Source organism: Eucalyptus grandis, chromosome 4, assembly GCF_016545825.1.
Source record: "Eucalyptus grandis isolate ANBG69807.140 chromosome 4, ASM1654582v1, whole genome shotgun sequence".
NCBI classification, from domain to species: domain Eukaryota; kingdom Viridiplantae; phylum Streptophyta; class Magnoliopsida; order Myrtales; family Myrtaceae; genus Eucalyptus; species Eucalyptus grandis.
Window position 1 is genome coordinate 11,571,649 of NC_052615.1, and position 19,267 is coordinate 11,590,915.

General features: G+C 36.3%; 1 protein-coding gene across 2 annotated transcripts; it reads right to left on the reverse strand.

The window, feature by feature from the left end:
• Nucleotides 1–8,501: 8,501 nt before the first annotated feature.
• Nucleotides 8,502–11,680, reverse strand: LOC104440967 (GDSL esterase/lipase At5g45960). 2 transcript variants are annotated; one of them, XM_039311196.1, is made up of 5 exons: nt 11,243–11,680; nt 10,939–11,069; nt 10,349–10,582; nt 9,119–9,411; nt 8,502–9,040 (listed from the first exon to the last, which is right to left on the reverse strand). In XM_039311196.1, the coding sequence occupies exons 1-4, from the start codon at nt 11,523–11,525 to the stop codon at nt 9,157–9,159; spliced, it is 903 nt and encodes a 300-aa protein (XP_039167130.1). In that variant the 5' UTR covers nt 11,526–11,680; the 3' UTR covers nt 8,502–9,040; nt 9,119–9,156. The 2 variants fall into 2 exon arrangements, with proteins under 2 accessions (XP_039167130.1, XP_010052245.2); XM_010053943.3 differs by having other exon boundaries at nt 9,119–9,389; nt 11,243–11,670.
• Between the last annotated feature and the right edge of the window lie 7,587 nt (nt 11,681–19,267).

Below are 19,267 nucleotides of genomic sequence, written 5' to 3' on the forward strand. Positions count from 1 at the left end.
AGTCAGTAGGAAAACACACTCATAGCCATATATTTACACATACATGGCAATTACTGGTAATTTTATATACATGCTTTATTTATCTTACAAACACATTTACTTGAGCCAGGTTTCATACTAACTAATACATATATGCCATCTTCGGGGTATCCTAATTGCCTCTAATGAGATTCTACCAAAATTGGTATCCCTAAAGACCGATTACCAAAGTACTCTTCTAAAGTACCATCGGGTAGAGTATCACTCTCAGGCCTTGGTGGTCAAAGCCTCGAAGAGGACCAATAAAACCACCTTCGACCCACTCATACTAGGCACGGTATTTGTGAGGGACGAATTCGTCCAATCATTCATCTACCCAAATCGTTGTAATACTGGATCTTATTAATACTCGCAAAATAAATAGCAATTTATGACATTGTCCTAATCACAGGAACGTTGAACCTTTCAGGAGGTACAGTCATCCTACAAGTCTGAAGAAAACAACGAGTAAGTATAACTCAGTAAGTACACCTACTAAAATCCGGGTAAGATGATGCCTCACCCTTCAACAAGTAAATAACTTTATCCAAGTAATGGTAGATTAATAGCTAAAATAAAAGCTATGACTTAGTAAAAATAAGAGAGATCTCAAAACAACTAAATGTGAGCATACATCAAGGATCCATTACACATATGAGGAACTCATACACACAACATTCATTTATTAATAATTGAAATCCATCAACTCCTCTAGAATCCACCGAGCATTCAAAATCCATCAAGCATCCGAAATCCATTGGGTATTGTCGCCAAAATCCATCGGTCAACAGCATACTTTAGTTCCTCGTGTGTCCAGGTATCAAGTGTCACAAGCCATTTTTTATCTTTATTTTTAGTTTAAAACTCAAAGGCGTGCCACGCATAAGTGTGTGGAATGTCTTGTTGGTTTCAAATCATTAAATATGCCAAGCTCAAATGGAGGTTTGTGGCTTGGTCTGATCCACACAATACACCGATTTAGTACCAAACTTGGCTTGAGAAAACGATACACCTTAATATAGCCCCAAAACCAAGAAATGACCAATATGTCGTGATCTTATGTTCATCCAAGGCCAATAAAGCCTCTATTTGAAACTCGGGACGTGAATTCACACTTTCAAAAGTGGACTAAAATAGTTCATAGAACAACATCAAGTTTTTTTTTTTTTTTTAAATATTTTTTCAAAACTGTTGGAATCAAAGTAAAATGAGGGCAACCCACCCGTACGCAGCGCAGTTGGTTAAGTTCAATCCTTCCAATGCATGGATGTTGAGGGTTTGAAACCCTGCGTTGCTAGTGATTTAAGTGGTGGGCTTTGGTGGTGGGTTGCTAGGTTAGCTCTCCCCGAGGTATAGGCGTTGTAGGTCCTCTTCTGCGGGGGCCGTGAGACCTTGAATCAGCGTAAGCCGACAAAGGCATGCTCCAGCGAATCCTTGGTCACAAAAAAAAAAAAAAAAGTAAGTAAAATGTGGGCATGATAAAACAGGCATGGAACCTAACTACTTCAAAGTTTAAGCTAAAACACAACAATCAAGCATCCAAACTAGGTCACTTCAATTTCAAAGGTCAAATGTCAAACTAAGGCCCAACACCAATCCAAAACCAACTCAAGCAAGCATACATAAGCCATAATAAAAAAAACAACAAATCAAACATGGACTTGTTACAAGCTTGAACTAGCGTAACACAATGTCCTAACCAAACGATAGTAAGTCTACTTACTACTTTCTAAGCCGATGGTTTTGAATTAATGACAACAAGAAAGGTGGCAAGGGCGATGGCAAGAAGAGAGGGCTGAACTATGAGAGGAAGATAAAGTGATGGTCGGTGATAGAGAGAAAGAGAGGAGGATGGCTTTGGTGAAATGTGTGGTGGGGTGAATGGGTTCTACATCTATTTATAGAAATCTTTCCTCAAGAATAGTCCAAATAATCATAAATGAAGGTGGCTTAGTTGGAAAGTGAGTGATTGATGTGGCTACTTTCCAATTGGTCCACCTAGTCTCGTAATTAATAAACTGTCACACTTGTTTATCGTCCCCTTAATAGGTGTTGTAGGTCTCCCATAGACTTGCATTACTATCCTCAAACAAACCAATCAAGAGGCAATTTATAAGGAGTATTACTTAGTCATTAAGCCTTGAGATACGTAGGACTATAGCTTGGTAAGTTGAGACACCTCAAGGAGGAAATTAAGGCTTAGAATCCAAGTTGGGTGTGATTCACATCTCCTAAGCAAGAAAAATAATTTTGACTGGTTTTCGAAGTTAATGTCATTGCCTTACCAAATGAAATCGAAATGTATGAAATTTTAGTATGTTATAGAGAAGATCTTAGTTAATATTTTTCATGAAAGAAGCTAAGTCCAATTCATGTTGTAGAAAGACCAACAAATCACTAAATATTCCCCGAAAACCTATCCATCCGGCAGATCCAATATCCGCAAAGCAAAACCCATTTCGAAATCCAATTCTTTTCAAAACTATTTGAAATTTTTATATGTTATAGACATATATGCCATTTTAAACTTTCATGAAGGAAGCATATTCAAATTTGAAATAAATTTTTTTATAAAATTTGAGAAAGTAATTTGATCATCGTTTTAACCATACGGAGCAAGTTCTAGACAGTGAATGATTGGACCTTCATCCCTATCATTTCACCTTAAAAAAATATGAAATGATATTTGGAACAACTTGCATGAAAGAAGTTTTTTCAAATTTTTACCAAAAAAAGTTCTGTAAAATTAGCAAACAACAAAGGTTTAGAAATTTTGAAAATCGAAGGTGGTAAATTATGGTAAGAAAGATGAAGTTTATTCAAATTCTTAATACGAAAGACTCTGTAAAATTGGCAAATAACAAAGGTCTAGAGATTTTGAAAATCAAAAGTGGTAAATTCTATTTAGAAAGAGGAGTGCTCCCACTTGGTCTTGAGTCAAGGGTCATCAATGGCTGTACAATCTTATCTCTCAAGATTCTAATTAGGCCCTAAACCAGCTTGGATACCTCATCTCAATTATTAATTAGCTAAAGTCCAAAAGAGATAAGATAGACTTATCCAAAGTTGGACTGGTCCTGGTTTTCCCCCCTCTCTCTCTAGGCATGTAGCACCTTTCTTGTGGATTCCAAAGTGCACCTTCCACACTTAGGTTCTAGTATAGTAAGAGGCCTAGGCTCTAGAGTCTTCCTTTTTCCACAATTCTCTTAAGGTGTTCACACTTGTTCACACTAATTCTTCCGAGAAACTTTGATTAGCCAAGACTTAAGTGTTGTTTTCCTTAATTATTTCAAGTCCAAGTCTAGATCCTTTACAGTAAAGCTTCCTTGCACCAAGTGTCCGTGCCTCTTAATTTACTCCGTGACACATGTTTTAAATGTAACTTTGAAAAATATCTAAGTTTATGAAAGCCTTGTCATTGGTTGGGATCCAATCAAGTTCAATCGTGATCAACTACGTTATTTAGCCCGAGGTTTGTGCCTAAGCCATGCTCTTATGAAGCCTAATGCAATTTGGTTCAATCAGCCAAACCAAGTTCAAGCTCCCCTTTATAGAGAAAAAAAAGGGGCTCACGATTGGGTCTTAGGGCCATACCTTGGCCCAGTTGATCAGTCCTCTAACCGATTCATGGGCCAGTCCTCTTGGCCATGCTTGTGGCTAATCCTTGGGCCAATCAACCGGTTCTATGGCTTGTCTTATGGCCAATCCAAGTCCCACATCACAAGTCACAGTCAATCTGACATTGAACACTATTGAGTTCGTCCGATCCATGGTTGATTATCAATCGTCATATGATCACGTCAAATCGATAGATTAGTCCCAGCTCACGATCGCCTGGAATCAACTCATGGTCATCCATGGTCTGTACAACAGCCGAGCGGGATCACCTGCAGCTAGTGCATTAACCTGGTGGAATCGATCCATGATGGTATGTGATCATCCCACAATCAATCCTTAAGGCCGAATAATCATTCCATAGTCGAATACTCTATAACTGGACCTTGAGTTATCAATCCCTAAATGACCACTTGACTTATGACCAACCCTCAAGCCAACTCATGGCCAAGTCTCGCCATTGGCATACTGGACTTTTGGCCTAGTGGTCAGGCTAAAATGGGGGTTGAAATTGGGGACAGTACAAACCGTATCTCATCTAATGTTAAGATTGAGACAATTCTACAAAGACTCTTCAATATGAGGTATGATAACTTTGATAGGGTTAAAGATTACGTGCTTAGAATGGTAGCCCTACAGACAAAACTCCAAACCCTTCGAGTCACAATTCTTGATACTCGCATTGTCCATCAAGTCTCAAACACCCTTCCACCTAATTTTGGTATTATCATGACCAATTACAACTCCAAAGATGAGAACTAGTCAATTAATGATCTGATATTTAGGGTGGTGGCAGAGGAATAGAATTCGAAGAAAGAAAGAGGGCACCTTGCCCTTCATGCCTTTAATTCTAGCAATAAGAGGAGTAAGGGGTTTAAAAATCGTACTCATAAGGGAATTTCTCAAACCACCGGTCATTTTGACAATTTAAGTCCTTGAAAAACATCCTTCAAGAAGGATATCTGACAACTGCTTCTTTTGTAAGAAGAAAAATCACATGAAGAAAAACGATAACAAAAACAAAACTTGGTTGTCTAAGCTTAAGCATACAAGTTATGATTCTTTGATATTTATTTGTGAATCCAATATATCAAAGCCCCATCCAGTCATGGTAGATAGATAGTGGTACAACTAATCATGTTGCATTTACGAAACAGTGATTCATAAATCAAAGGAATCCAAATTAAGATGAATCAAAGCTCATTGTAGGAAACAACAACAAAATTAATGTTGAGTTCATAGGAGATGTTAATTTAATTCTAGATTTTGGTTTTAATTTGATGTTGAGAAATACTTTTTTATATACCTTCATTTAGATGGAACTTAGTTTCCGTATTGTGCCTGGATATATGTGGCTACTCTTTTGAAATAAATAATAATGTAGTTTCTATGTTCTTTTAATTTGAAGAAGATTGGTTGCTGCAATATATCTAATGGATTGCTCAAATTGTGTTTAACTCCCAATGATATATATGTTACTTACATAGCTAAAATAGTTATTTCCAAGAAACCTCTACCCAAGAAAGAGTCTTATGCATTGTGACATAAACATGACTTGGTCACATATTTAAGGAAATAGTGGAAAGGCTGACATCCTACTTGCTCTTATAAGTGACGTAGAGATTTGCATAAACTATTATAAGGGTAAAATGACTAAAATAAAATTAAAAAAAACTACAGTGTGCAATTTTGATCTCCACATAGATATTAGTGGACCCTATACAATAACCTTGTGTAGAAATTTTTATTTCATCACATTTATTAATGATTACTCTCAATATAGTTATTTGTTCTTGATTAAGGAGAAGTTTGAATCTCTTAATAAGTTCAAGATTTTTTGGATTGAAGTATGGAAACAATTGGGAAATGTCATATAGGTTATCAAATCTGACCACAATGATAAGTATTTTAATAGATATGGCGATGTTGGACAACTTGAAGGGACATTTATCAAATACTTAGAGGATTCTTAAATAATAACTTAGTTTACTATATCTAGGAGTTCTAAACAAAATGATGTGGCCGAAAGGTGCAACCGCACTCTTATAGAAATCATGAGGAGTATGATGGTAGGACCAACTTACTTGTTTTTTATAGGGTGAACCTTTGAAAATAGTTCTCTATATACTAAAACAGGTTCCTATTAAAGTTGTTTCATCAACTTCTTTTAAGTTATGAACTGTACCTACAGAAATAAGGTCATATAATACAACATTAAGTAAGATAGACTCCAAAATCAATCGATGTTACTTCATATCTTGCCCAAATCATTCGAAAAAAATATTAATTTTACAATCCTAATGGAGGCACAAAAATTGCGAAATCACAAACAGCAAAATTTTTGGAATTTGATGAGGCTAAATAAGGTAGCTGCTTAAAAACTATTGCGGATAATAGTATGGCCAGGACTATTGTGTCTTTTTCTCTACCTATGCATACAGTTATGGAGCCTCATATGCCATAGACTGAACCTATTGAGATCCAAGATCCTATTGTTGAAGCAACTCCTCATAAAATTCCTCAAGTCTCTCACATGTAGGACAAGGCTATGGCATCAATCCATCAAGGAGAGATGACCAACTATACCACCAAAATATATAGCCAATTTGGAAGAACGTGACTACGATATCGACTATATGGTTGATCCAATGACTTATCAAGATGCTAGTTCTTGTTCTTGGTTGCATTTGTGGTTGGATGTGATGAAAGACGAGATACAATCTATGAAACATAATGATGTTTGGGAGCTTATTAAATTGCCCAAATGTCACAAGCCCATTGACTATAAATGAGTGTATAAAACTAAAAGGGACTCCAAATGAAAGATTGAGAAGTTTGAAGCCAGACTAATAGTCAAAGATTTCATTTAGAGAGAGAAAGCAGACTATGAAGCAACTTTTTCCTTAGTCTCTTCTAAAAATTCTTTTAGAGTGATCATGATATTGATAGCTTATTTTGATATGGATTTACACTAGATAGATGTTAAAACTACCATTCTAAGTGGAAACCTTGATGAAGAGGTCTATACGGTGCAACCTAAAGAGTTTGCAATAGATCATTCAAGTAAACTTATGTCTTGACTGAAAATCAAATTATGGCCTCAAACAACCTTATAGACAATGGCAATTAAAGTTTCATAGTATTGTCACTTCATTCGATTTTGTTAAGAACACAATTGATCAATGTATATACTATAAGGTCAATAGGCGGAAATGTATTTTTCTCATACTCTATGTAGTTGATATCTTACTTATGAGAAGTGATCATGGGTTACTACATGAGACAAAGCAAATGTCGTCAAAGAATTTTGACATGAAAGACTTTAGTGAAGCATATCCATATGAATCAATCTCAAAGTACATACGTTGATAATTTCTTAAAAAGATTTAGCATGCAGTATTACAAGCTAAGAATTGTTCCTGTTGTCAAGGGTGACAAACTAAGCCTGTTATGGTATCCTCATTCTGATATTGACAAAGCCCAAATGAAGAATATGCCTTATGCTAGTGTACTTCGAAGCATCATATACGCTCAAGTTTACATTAGAACGAACATCGCTTTTGCAATAGGATTTCTAGGCAAATATCAATCAAATCTAAGACACGATCACTAGGTTGCAACCAAAAAGATTTTGAGGTACTTAAAGAGAACAAGAGACCATATGTCGATTTACATATATGTTCAAGTTCTGTAGCTAGTAAGATATTCAAATACAAACTTTGCCGACTCTCAAGATGACAAGAAGTCGACGACGAGATACATTTTTATATTAGCATGAAGTGCATTATCATGGAAACGCAAGAAACAGAATTCTATATCATCGTAATTGGAGTTTGTAGCATACTTTACGACCCCTTACTCAAGCTATTTGGCTTCGAAATCTCATTAAAGAGTTAGGTGTATTTGATTTTGTAGATGGACTTGTACAATTGTGTTGTGACAAGAACTCTGTAGTGTTGACAATAGATATCTCAAATAGTCTAAGCATATGGAGGTCAAGTTTTTTACTATAAAGAAAACAATTTAAATTGTTGAGATTGTAGGATAACATAATTTCATAGATTATATTATTACAATTCACTAACTAAAAGCCATCGTCCTTATGTATTTGAGCATGAGCCTAAGAGCATCATTAGATGTTGTTGTTTAGTGGAAACTATTTCGCTTTTGCTCTAATGAAGTTTACATTTGTGTTTTGTTATGTATCAACTCTTTTACATTCAATAAAGTGTTTATGAATGTATTGTTGCCGTGTTAAGTACATATATCTAATGAAAATCTAAAGTTATTTTGTAAACATTAAGCAAAAGCTAGAGGCATTCAGTTATTAGCCTTAAGGATATGTCCTGTTATACACTTAAAAAAAAGGTTAACCATAAAGATAAGACATATATAAGTTCATTGAAACCATAAAGATATTATTTAGTGACACATCAGATTTTGTGACACTTGAGGAAAGAGAACGTTGATTAACAAACGGGATAATACAAAATGTATTACTCTCAATGAGATGTTATATTTACCACATTACCATATTGAATCCATATCAGTAAGTTAAAAACAATCGTGATCATGGAAGATTCTATATATATACATACAGTTGCCATCATGATTCGATATTTGAAATTTTATAAGATCGAATTGACTATTAAGAATAATCTTTAGATCAACATAAAGGTGCGCACACACAATAGAGTATCAATAATTATAGCCCAAATGAGAGAATGTACGAGTTTTTCTAATGTGAGATAAATTAATTGATATTATAATTTATCATCATACGAGGTTGATCTAATAAGGTAAGATATAAAGATTCTTAATAAGTCTAATTTTGGACTAGTTTACTTGGCTAGTGATGAGATGATCCATGACTGAAAACTCTATAAATAGTGTTCAAGTGTCTTCTTTAACATAAATGGCACACACAACCTAGCATAAGGAGAGAGTGAGGGTAGTCTCATTGAAGCTAGTGTTAAGGGGGGCAATAGAGGAGAAGGCTTGAGACTAGAGAGGACCATAGGTGCGCAAATCACTTCATCTCCTTTATTATGCTCTAAAATCGTAGCCATGGTTGGGTTTTGATATCAAGGCTTACATATACTCTTCTCTAAGGAGCGCTTTACATCCAGAGAATTAGCACATTCTTCGCAGAGAGCCACCAAAGATTTGTGGGAAAAACAATAAATAATAACGAGGCGAGGTCGAAGATTGAGCTAGTCTTGAATGAGAGCATCAAGGACAGGGCGAAGCGACTGAAAGGCCAGATAATAAGTCTTCTCTGTGGGGTGTATTGAATCCCAGAACACGTATTTGGATGCATCTGGGCACACATACGAATCGGGGTTGCACAGGAACGATGTTTCCAGTAGCCCACTCCCACAGCATCCTTTGTGAGCTTCATCATATCCTGCATGGTTTTAAATCCAAAATTCAAGAAAAGAGAGATCTGATCAAATGAGAAAGAGGGTAAGATCAAGGGACTCACCATAAATCGGGAATCTCTGAATCATGTCGTTCGGAAGGTTATATGTATCTGCATAATAGATTCTGGAACCTTGACTTGCCAAGCTGCTTTGCATGGAGGCCAACTCCATCTGGAGGAGTACGTTGTAGTCTCTTGCCACCGATGAGAATCGGTCCATGCAACCTCTCTGCAGGAGGGCGTTGTTCGAGTTGAGGGTGATCATGATTGGCAAGCAACCCATTGGAGCCAATCCCGCCACTAATATCCTTCTCGCTCCTTCCTCCCACAAACCCTGAATTAAGGAAATTAAAAAGCTATAAAAAGCAAAAAAAAAAAAAAAAATAGAGGCACGTCAAAAATAATTGCACAATCGACCTTCAAAACTTGAACTATCTAAACTAAATCGATTATGGCTGAAACCTTTCGGCTGGTACAATCGATTTAAATCCTGAACTTTTTTTCATAAAATGCAATTAAGCTCTGTCCATTATGTACATGACGGCCTTAGTAGTTGCGCTTTCAATATGGATTTGGGACTTCTAGCTGCTCTTCTGGTAAAGGTTGAGGACTTCGCTTACACTATTTGAAACACTTTAGAATATAATTATCATTGTTTTGTGACTTAAGATTACATTGCACGCGATTGAAAAGGTCTATGAGTTTAACAACATTTCTTTTAAGTTAGGTTTAGGACCTTCCCTCTGTGGGTCAGTGAATTCTTAGGCTGATGGGACCCAGAGCACGTTGACTAGTGACGACTAGTCTCAACCATACTACCAACTAATAGACGCACCTATCCAATTGCGGATAATCTTTCCCAACCACCTCCCTTCAGTGCCCCAACCACAAATTGAAGATGGAGAGTTTACATGAGCTTTCTAAGAGAAAACCAACAATTTATACCATCAAATTCCAAAATATTCGAATAGGCTTTCAATCCAGTCATTTTGATGTCTGGCCAATCCCAATCTCAATCGCCAGCTTATGTGGACACTAAAAAACATTGTGGTAGACATAAGGGCGACTGTGGTACATATTTAATATAGATCACTCAATTTCAAATAACTTTAATTTCTGGTCACTTAACATTTAATACTTACTCACCTATTCAATATAAGTCACTTAACTTTAAGTTTTGCTTTCAAGCATTATCTATATTATGTCATATAGGATCGTCTTTGACTGACTGAAATTAATGAAGTTGAAATGGAAGCAGGGTAATTAGATGCAGGTTCAAAGAGAACGATATACCTTAATGAGGTCTTTCAAATGTTGCAACACGAATTGCTGGTACGCGGCGATGGTGAAGCTCCGCCGCCGGATGGGGAGGGTGAAGTAATTGACGACGAAATCGTTGGTGCCAGCGCTCAAGAGGAAGACGGCATTGTTGATGTGGTCCGTTGTGCTTTGCTTCCCCATCCTCGACATGAGCCGCTTCTTGTACTCCTTAAAATACTCCAGTTGCTTTGGTAATGACAACACATTCTGCAAATTTTTCAAACAAAAACGTAGTCTTTAATACACAATTGCGCTAATGAAATATGAAAAGAAAAAAATTTAGGTGCCCATTTGCAGTCTATGGCTCGTGCATTTTCTGATGCGCACGAGCCAGGGACAGCTTTTCTTCTCATTTACAAGCCACTCGCCAGGGGAGGGTCGGCCTCGTGCCGACACCGACAACCTTGCGCAATAAAGTCATCGTTGAAACCAACTATGGTCGATGCCTCGACAGCGACATTTATTGCTTATGATTGAGAATTTTGCTCTCTATGGATATGTTTAAAGATCTTGTTCTCTTAAGGCAAAAATAGAAGGAAACTTAGAGAGACAGAGAGAGATACACTAATCTTCGGTGTCAGAGGGTCGTATCCAGAACCAGCAGAGGCAAAGCTCACACCAGTCTTCAAATCCTCAAAGCTAAGGTTTGGTGCAAAATACGCTGGCACGTCGTCCTTAACTCCGACATACGATGCTGCATAAATTCAGAAAATCATTACAATGAATAAAGCGCTCTTTTAAAGATTCATGCAGCTTAGCTAAATGTGATTCCTGATATCTTGCAGTTTGCGTGCGTGAGAGAGGCAGAGCGACATGGGCAACACCATCATTCGCACAAAAGAAAAAAAAAAAAAATCTATTGCTCACCCATGAAATCGCTCACAAGCCGGCCGTTCGAGAATCTCCCAGTCGGCACCCGGTTGGTAAAATCCCTGCCATAAGGCGGGAAATTGCTCTTGAACACCGTATTCAAGTGATTGTTGTTCCCCGGGTCGACCGTGGAGTCCCCGAAGACAAGAAAAGCCGAGGCCCTGTTGTTCAAGGCCTGAGTGCTCTTCGAGGAGAGAGCTTGATGGGCAGGTAGGGATAGAAAGAGAACGAGGGCTCTCCAGAAGAAGCGTTGGGCATTGCATGAACGATCCATCTTCATCTTTGGTCGTGGAAGTAATCGAGAGAACAAGGGGTTGCCGCGAGCTGGGACTCCGTCTTTATAGCTGCACTCGGGAGGGTGGGTTCCTGCATGAGTTTGGACACGACGTGGCAAGGATTGAAGAAGTGGGTCAGCTTACAAGAGGAAATTTGCGGTGACTGGTGAGCTCACAAAAGGAAATTTGCGGTGACTTAGGCATGGTTGGTTGTCTCTTTCTTTGCGTTGTGGTGGGTTCGCTATGGTTTGGAAATTACTACGTTTCTATTTTTGCCTTGTTAAGTCTTTATATGTCTCCCAACTACCTTAGTACTGTAGCGGAGGCATACTCATCGCTAGGTAAAGAAGATGTGCTGTTTCAAGAAGCATGAGTTGTGCTAGTTATTGGAGCAAGGGTTTGCCGTTTTAACATTTCTCGTCTCACGCGCGGAGAATGTCTTCGTAAAATGAGTGTGGTAGTCGTATATTAAAGATTCAAAATAGAAGACATTAAATAAATAGAATTTGATTTAGCTGGGCTTTGATATAAAGAATTTCTACTAAAGAAAGCTCAAGCTAATCGATGATGATAGTAGGTGCATGGACATTAGACCCTTATAAACTCCATGTTTAAGTTTATCTAAATGATACCTGCATGTGTACACTTAGTTTGGTTTCAACTAAATTTCTCATACTCTAGCCAAGACCCTCGATTTTTATCTCTAAACGCCTTCAAGAAAGTTGTTTAACTCAAGCAGATCTTTGGTAAAATTTGTCGAATTGGGGTCACCAATACAACGCACGAGAATGCAAGCTTCACAGTCAACAATGTGGGTGAATTTAAATGTTCGCACCTTGTATACCTAAGGAGCTTCCATCATTTCGCAACTTAACCATTCATTCTTTTACATCAACCAATTGTATCTAGCCTCGTTATAAAAACGACGACTCAATGATATTGCGGATGGTATCATAGATATTCCATGTATACCTGATCCTAGTCCTTGCACACACATTCATTCCTCCGTTTCGGATCATCACAGGTCTCTCTAAATGTTCTTCTTCGGACAAATCGCAATTCCCAACATTTCTTTGGACTGTTTCCTTCTCTCGTGAAAAGAGCCTCTCGTCTTCTTCGCCCGTCTGCGTGTTTACCTTCTATTTCCACGTAACCCCTGAAACTCTTGGCAGCTTGCATGAACGGTCCATCGTCTTCATCTTTGATTACAGACTGGACTTACCAGAAAGAAGAAGCCAACTCTCTCTGTCTCCAGCCTTCTACGCCTCCAATTCAGCATCGTATAATATAACGTTAACTCTACCTCTGAAGAAGAAGGTCCAATTTCATATTCCCTGTCGTATCAACTCGCCTCCAGAATCCCTACGTCGCAGCTTCACACGTAGATGTAAGTTCACATTCATCCGACACGTGAACGTCAGAATGGCTTCCCTAGACTACAGATAGTTAATTTAATTTTGTATTTTATACTTTGGTTTTATTCCATGTGAGAATATATACGTGTATAATATATGGTCCTTACAAACTGCGACTGGCAGGTGAGCGTAGTCCAAACCTGTTAAAATTCATATTTAGGTGCGTCTTGCTACTCTAAATCAATAATAACCCATTATTCCAACTTTACCTAAAATATGTACAACCTAACCCACTAAATGTGAATTAAAAAACGGGTCTTTGACCCCTTTTGACACCTCTTAGGCAAGCATACATGCAGTCTGTATTTACAATGATATAATTATGGACACCTAAATGCATCCCATTGAATTGGTAGCTCTAACATGAGATTTAACCAAGTTTTAACATATAATTTACCAAATTTTCAATTAGATCTAGAGCACATGGAACCAGCCAATGTGATTGCTTTTCGTGCACATAACCCCCGAGATTTCATCTTGTGAATTTGATACGTGAAGCAATGCGCGATGCCTTCTTAAGGTTACGTTTGTAAGAATTGAGGAGGCTTGAATGAGATTGCGATTTCGGTCTCTTTGTTCATGTCTTGTTTGGCAACAGTACGGTGGCAAAAACGAATCCCCTCCCAGATACTGCCTTCGGGGGACCCAATATTGAATGGACATGTAGGGACAATCATTAATTGTCATCCTCCTCCAAGTTTTGGGAAAAAATAAATACATTGAATTTCCTAAACCTTTTACATGATTAAATCCTAGTAATTTCATTCTATAGAAGTACAATCGATGTAAAATATTTTTCATACAAGCAATCATAAAAATCGAAAACATCTATATATATTATAAAGTCTTGTTAAGGTGGCAGTCGCCATCATTCCTGTTGGCGACAACACTACTGTAAACATTAATTTTGGGGGAAGTACAAAAAAAAATCATAAACCTATTGCACTTCTACCACTTCAGTTTTAAACTTTACAATTATATTAATTGAGTCATAAATATTTTGATAATGTGACAATTCAGTTTTAAACATTTTTTTTCAATTTAATTCTTTCAACTAGTTTTGGTAGGAAATTGTTGAAATGAATGTTGACTATCCGACATGACACAACTAACGTTGACATAAATAATTTTATTAATAATTTTTCTTTTCTTTTTTTTATTTTTCCTTTTTCCTCCAACAATTGCTGAGGTCAAAGGACTGGCCATAAGTGAAGGCCCACCTCGCTGACTTCGAGCAAGGCTCACCCTTGTTGGGATCTAGCGAGGTGAAGCCTCACTAGCCTCAACTTGGAGCAAGGCTCATTCTTGCCGAACTTGGCAAGATGGAGCCTTGCTTGAGGCCAGCAAAGTCATCCTCATCAACCCTCTCCCATGGCCTATTGTTAAAGCATGCCAACAAGGAAGAAGAAAATATAAAAGAAAAAAATTATATATAAATATTTAAACATTGATTTTTTTTATTAAAAAAAATTGTCTATGCCAATGTTAGTGGTATCATATAGAATAACCGATGTCCATATAAATAATTTCAAGTCTAAATTGGCTAAAATGACTAAATTGGTGAATTATCAAAAGGCTTAAAACTTAATTGGCATAGTTATAAGGTTTAAGATCAAATTGACATAAGTGTAATGGGTTTAAAACTTTTTTAATAATTTTCCCCTAATTTTGCTGTAGCTTCTTGATAAGTGATTTTCATTTTTCCCTGGAGCACAATTGTTATTCTTGACAATAAAGTAGAAAACCCTATACTCAAAGAAAGCACTTTTCTGAGTTATTAATCTATCAAAATCGGTTTATAGAAAGAAAAAAAAAATCCTTAGGCTTGGCCAATGAGAGTTTAGTAAGTTACTGTTTGTTGAATAGATCCCGTGAATGTCAACTCGAATAGTCATTGAATTAATTGTCGTAAAATTATAGTTTTAACAATGAAAAGAGGCGTCTACGAAAAGAGGAGAAAAAACCATTTATATAACATTTAACATAATGATAGATTTTTTTCTTTCACGTGAAAGAAAAACAAGATAAGAAAGGGATGAAAGACATGTGGGTGCCTTTCGGATGGCATTGTCATTATCATTTTGCTGGAAACCATGTGTGCCTTTTGGGATGGCATTGTCACTATCATTTTGCTATAAATAGTTGCAGACAGGGTACGGATTCTTTAATTTTGATGCATATTTCAATGGCAAATTTTGGTAAATATATTTGACGATAAAAGTCGTTTTCTTTTCTGCATACAAGATATAGGGGTAAGGGTCGTCTTGTCTCGCTTATAAAGGACTTGAATTTTGATTGACATATATATAAGTTGGAGTGTGCATGAAGAGAGATCTTCTATGTGTTGTGATCTCAAAGGATGCAATTTTTGGGATATCAAACAATGTAATAAATCATGAAGGGCAGAATTGGAAGAAGAAAAGTTCGGAAACACTCCCTTGAGATTCAAGAAAATTACCAAAAAAGGTCATAAGCATATTACACTTGTACCAATCTAATCATAAACTCTTCAATTTGGACAATTTATCTTGATAATTTGCCAATTTAATCTATCCGATCAATTTTGGCCAAAAATTGATGATGTAAACGTTAGTCATCATACGTGATACAACCGGTGCTAACATAAAAAAAAAAATTATTTTTTGAATTTTTCTAAGTATTTCATTACTTTTTTCCTTTTTTTTTCCTATTTTTTATTGTGAAGAGCCGGCAAGAAACTAGCACCACTAGAAGATGCCCAACAACCCCACAAAGTGAGGGTATCCGAGGCCTTACTAGCAGCGTGCGAGGGTAACAAGCCCTCATCGATCATTGGATGAGAACAATGACCCTCACTATGGCTAGCGACAACTCACAACGCTCACATGTGGGTAAGGGCCACCCTCGCCCAGTTTGAGGGTCACAACCCTTGCCTAGTTCTAAATGAGGACCACAACCCCTCACTCAATGGTTAGTGGGGGTCACTAGGCCTTGGCCAATGGCCTACGGCCCTTACCAACCCTTAATAATGAAAAGAAAAGAGAAATTCCAAAAAATCAAAATTTAAAAATTTAAAAATTTTCATGTCATCACAACCATGCCACATAGGATTTTTAGCATTCACATCACCAATTCCCGCCTAAAATTGGTCAAATGGAATAAATTAGTAATTTATTAAAAGATTTAAAACTAAATTTGCCAATTTTAAAGTTTGAAAACTTATCGGTGCATATGCAATAAATTTTTAAAAAAATTATACTTTGTTTCAATAGAATGTCGCGATGAATTGGATGCTAAGCCTCATCATATGTCACTTAACAGTTTGGCCAAATAATAATTACAAAACTGCCACATTAATTGAAGATTCATTATAGTGCTTCGAGACTGAAAATTTAGGCTTCGTTTATTTTGTAAAAGATCAATTATTTGAAAAATATTTTCTTTAGATAATTGCTTATATCGCTTAAAATAATTAGATAATAAAGATATATTCATTCTCGACAACAATTTAAACCTAAATATTTTTATGGACGGTGAAATTATATTTTGGTCATTCATTTTTGTAAGTAATATAAGTAATTATTTTTTAAAAATTAAAGATCAAATTTCCTCAAATTCATTTGTTTAATGAAAAATGAACTATTTGGAAATTTTCCTTAAAAGATGATTAATTATATCATTTGAAATAATAAGCCAACAAAAAATGTTATATTATCAACAGCAATTTATATTTAAACATTTTTCAAATAATGAAATCATTTTTTATTCATTTATTTTTTAAATGATTTAAATAATTTTTTTAGGAAAATATTTTTCAATACATAAATTTTCTGTAAAATAAATGAATCCTTAATATTAAAATATATATTTGTGTGTTCTCTCACACTATGACTGACAGAATCTATAAAAGGTCATTCATGAGCAAACTCTAGAGTGCCACCTCCTTCAAAAAAAAAAGGAAAGAACCATCACACAAAATAAGGATGAGGCCATTATACCTAAGGGTGAGTTGTTCCAAGTTCCACTTGGAACCTGGAACCGGCCCTCATATACAAATTTCTCATTTTTTAAAATTTAAAATCTATCTGTCGAAATCTAGAACCTAAAATCTGCCCCGTCACACAAGTTCCAAGGTTGATTCCAAGGTCAAATAGATTCTTTTTTTTTTTCCTTTTTTTTTTTTTTTTTGTTTCACTTTTAGTTAAACAAAACAAAAATGAATGCAACAATAATGAACATGCTTAGACATGTTTGGCTTCTTAAAAATGATGGAAAAGCAGCAAAAGAACTTAAAAGAAACATAGAGAAACCCTATTGACTGTCAACTTCAAATTTTTCTAGCATTTGGATAATTATTCATCTATGAGTTCTCCATTATTATTCCATTCATCCCACATTCTTTTAAGAGAAACCATAAGTAGGCTACAGCCACAATCATTAAAAAAATAAAAATAAATAAAAAATAAAGCAAAGGAAAGAGAGCAAAGATGAATCTAGGTCCTTGTAGACGATCCAAATATCTTATTTAGAAAATACTTGTTCGGGGAAGAATGATAAAGAAACGGGAAGACAAAACAAATTTTACTCCTTAACCCAACGGGTATCTCACTAAATTACATAACAAATTATGGGAAATGAACTTGAATTCATATATTATTTGTTTTTGCAAAGAGCTCACTAAATTGACCCACAAATGTGCATGATTCAATTAAACAAATGGATGGAGTCCATTAGTGTTATGTTCCATGAATTCGATGATGGAAATCCCATAAGAACGCATTGGCAAAAAGGCAAAAGAAAAGGAAAAGGCAAAAACAAAAGCAAAAGGCATAAACAATTTTAGGCTTAGGAATCTCGGTTTGATTCCGATCTGGTTCCGGTTCTAGTTCTCGATTTCGATTCTAATTTCTACAGGAACCAAGAACCGCCGGTTCCAAAAAAAGGAGGAAACGGGAACCAGAACCTTTCTCCCTAGAACTAAGAACTGTGTTCACCCCTAAATTATACCATTTAAAAAGGAAATAAAATAAATATTAAAAAAATCTGTGCTGGCTTGTTTTACCAGACTGAAAATGGAAGAGGTTGCTCTATAAGCAACCCTAATCTAAGTGAAAATTGAGTCAATGCTATTTTGTCCAGACTATAATAGAAGAGACCTAATCGAAGAAAAAATTGAGTCGTTCATGTATTTAGGATCACATTACAACTTGCCAAAATGCAAAGATACTTAACATTCTTTAAGTGAATCATACCATGTAAATTATCTTCGGATTGGGCTCGAGAGAATACACAACTACAGTGATTCTAGTCTTGAGCGAGGAAATGACTGTATATTTATCCACTAAGCAACCTGGTGTTTGCATTAACGTTGTTTATATGTTCACGTATCGAACCCAAATGAATAATAATTTAGTTTTCCCGAATCTTGTGACACGAAATTGATCATGCATCTATTTTCGCGCTAGTGAAGTTAATCACATCTTCTTTTTTTCCAGAAGAGTCAGCTTTTCATCATCCCTAGTTAAAAGGAAATTTCCTCCTACCATTCATCTAATAGGTGAGTTACATATATAAACATCACCAACATTTATAATTAATTAAATTTGTATATACAAATTAAAGATCTGGTTTGTCCATTGGTAACCACGGTTCTCGACAAACGAAACTAGGGGTGAGTTAGTACTATAGAGTAACGATGATGTGCCAGCATTAGGGTGAAGGAGGGCCCGTCTTGGCATGCGACGGACCTTCTTCTCTATACGAAATGAGCTACTAATCTTCCTCATCATCAAGTAAGGTAGAGATGATCGACCGACTCGCGTCCCCCCATCGACAACCCTTATGAGCATGGATAGACCCCAAGGTCCCGAGGGATGCCAGCGGCGGTCGCCCCGACCCCAGCCACATGATCCTCGATACAAGTCTTGCCAATCATATATTCGCAATTTCCAAAAGGAAACGGCATTGCCCTAATTTCAGTTTCTTCGTCTGCCAACTGTTATAGGAAACAATAAATGTCCACAAGAAAGGACAGCTTTATGTTCACAATAGACGGATCATGTATGACCACGTCGACCGTACAATATGTGGCCTACTGTAAGGTTACCTGTCATGTTATTTTTGGGGCCACTTTTATAAGGTTCTCTGTGTGACAGCCTACGGAATGGGCCATCGTATCATTACTCTTACTGGTCCTCCCAACCGACAAAAATTATTGCTCGATTTTATATCTGTTGTGTGAATACCAATTCAATTTTGAATTTTACCAATTTAATTGTAAGTTTTTACGTAAATTCCAATATAGTACTGCTGGTCAATTTTTATCGAAGATCGTTTATGCAATTTTACATAAA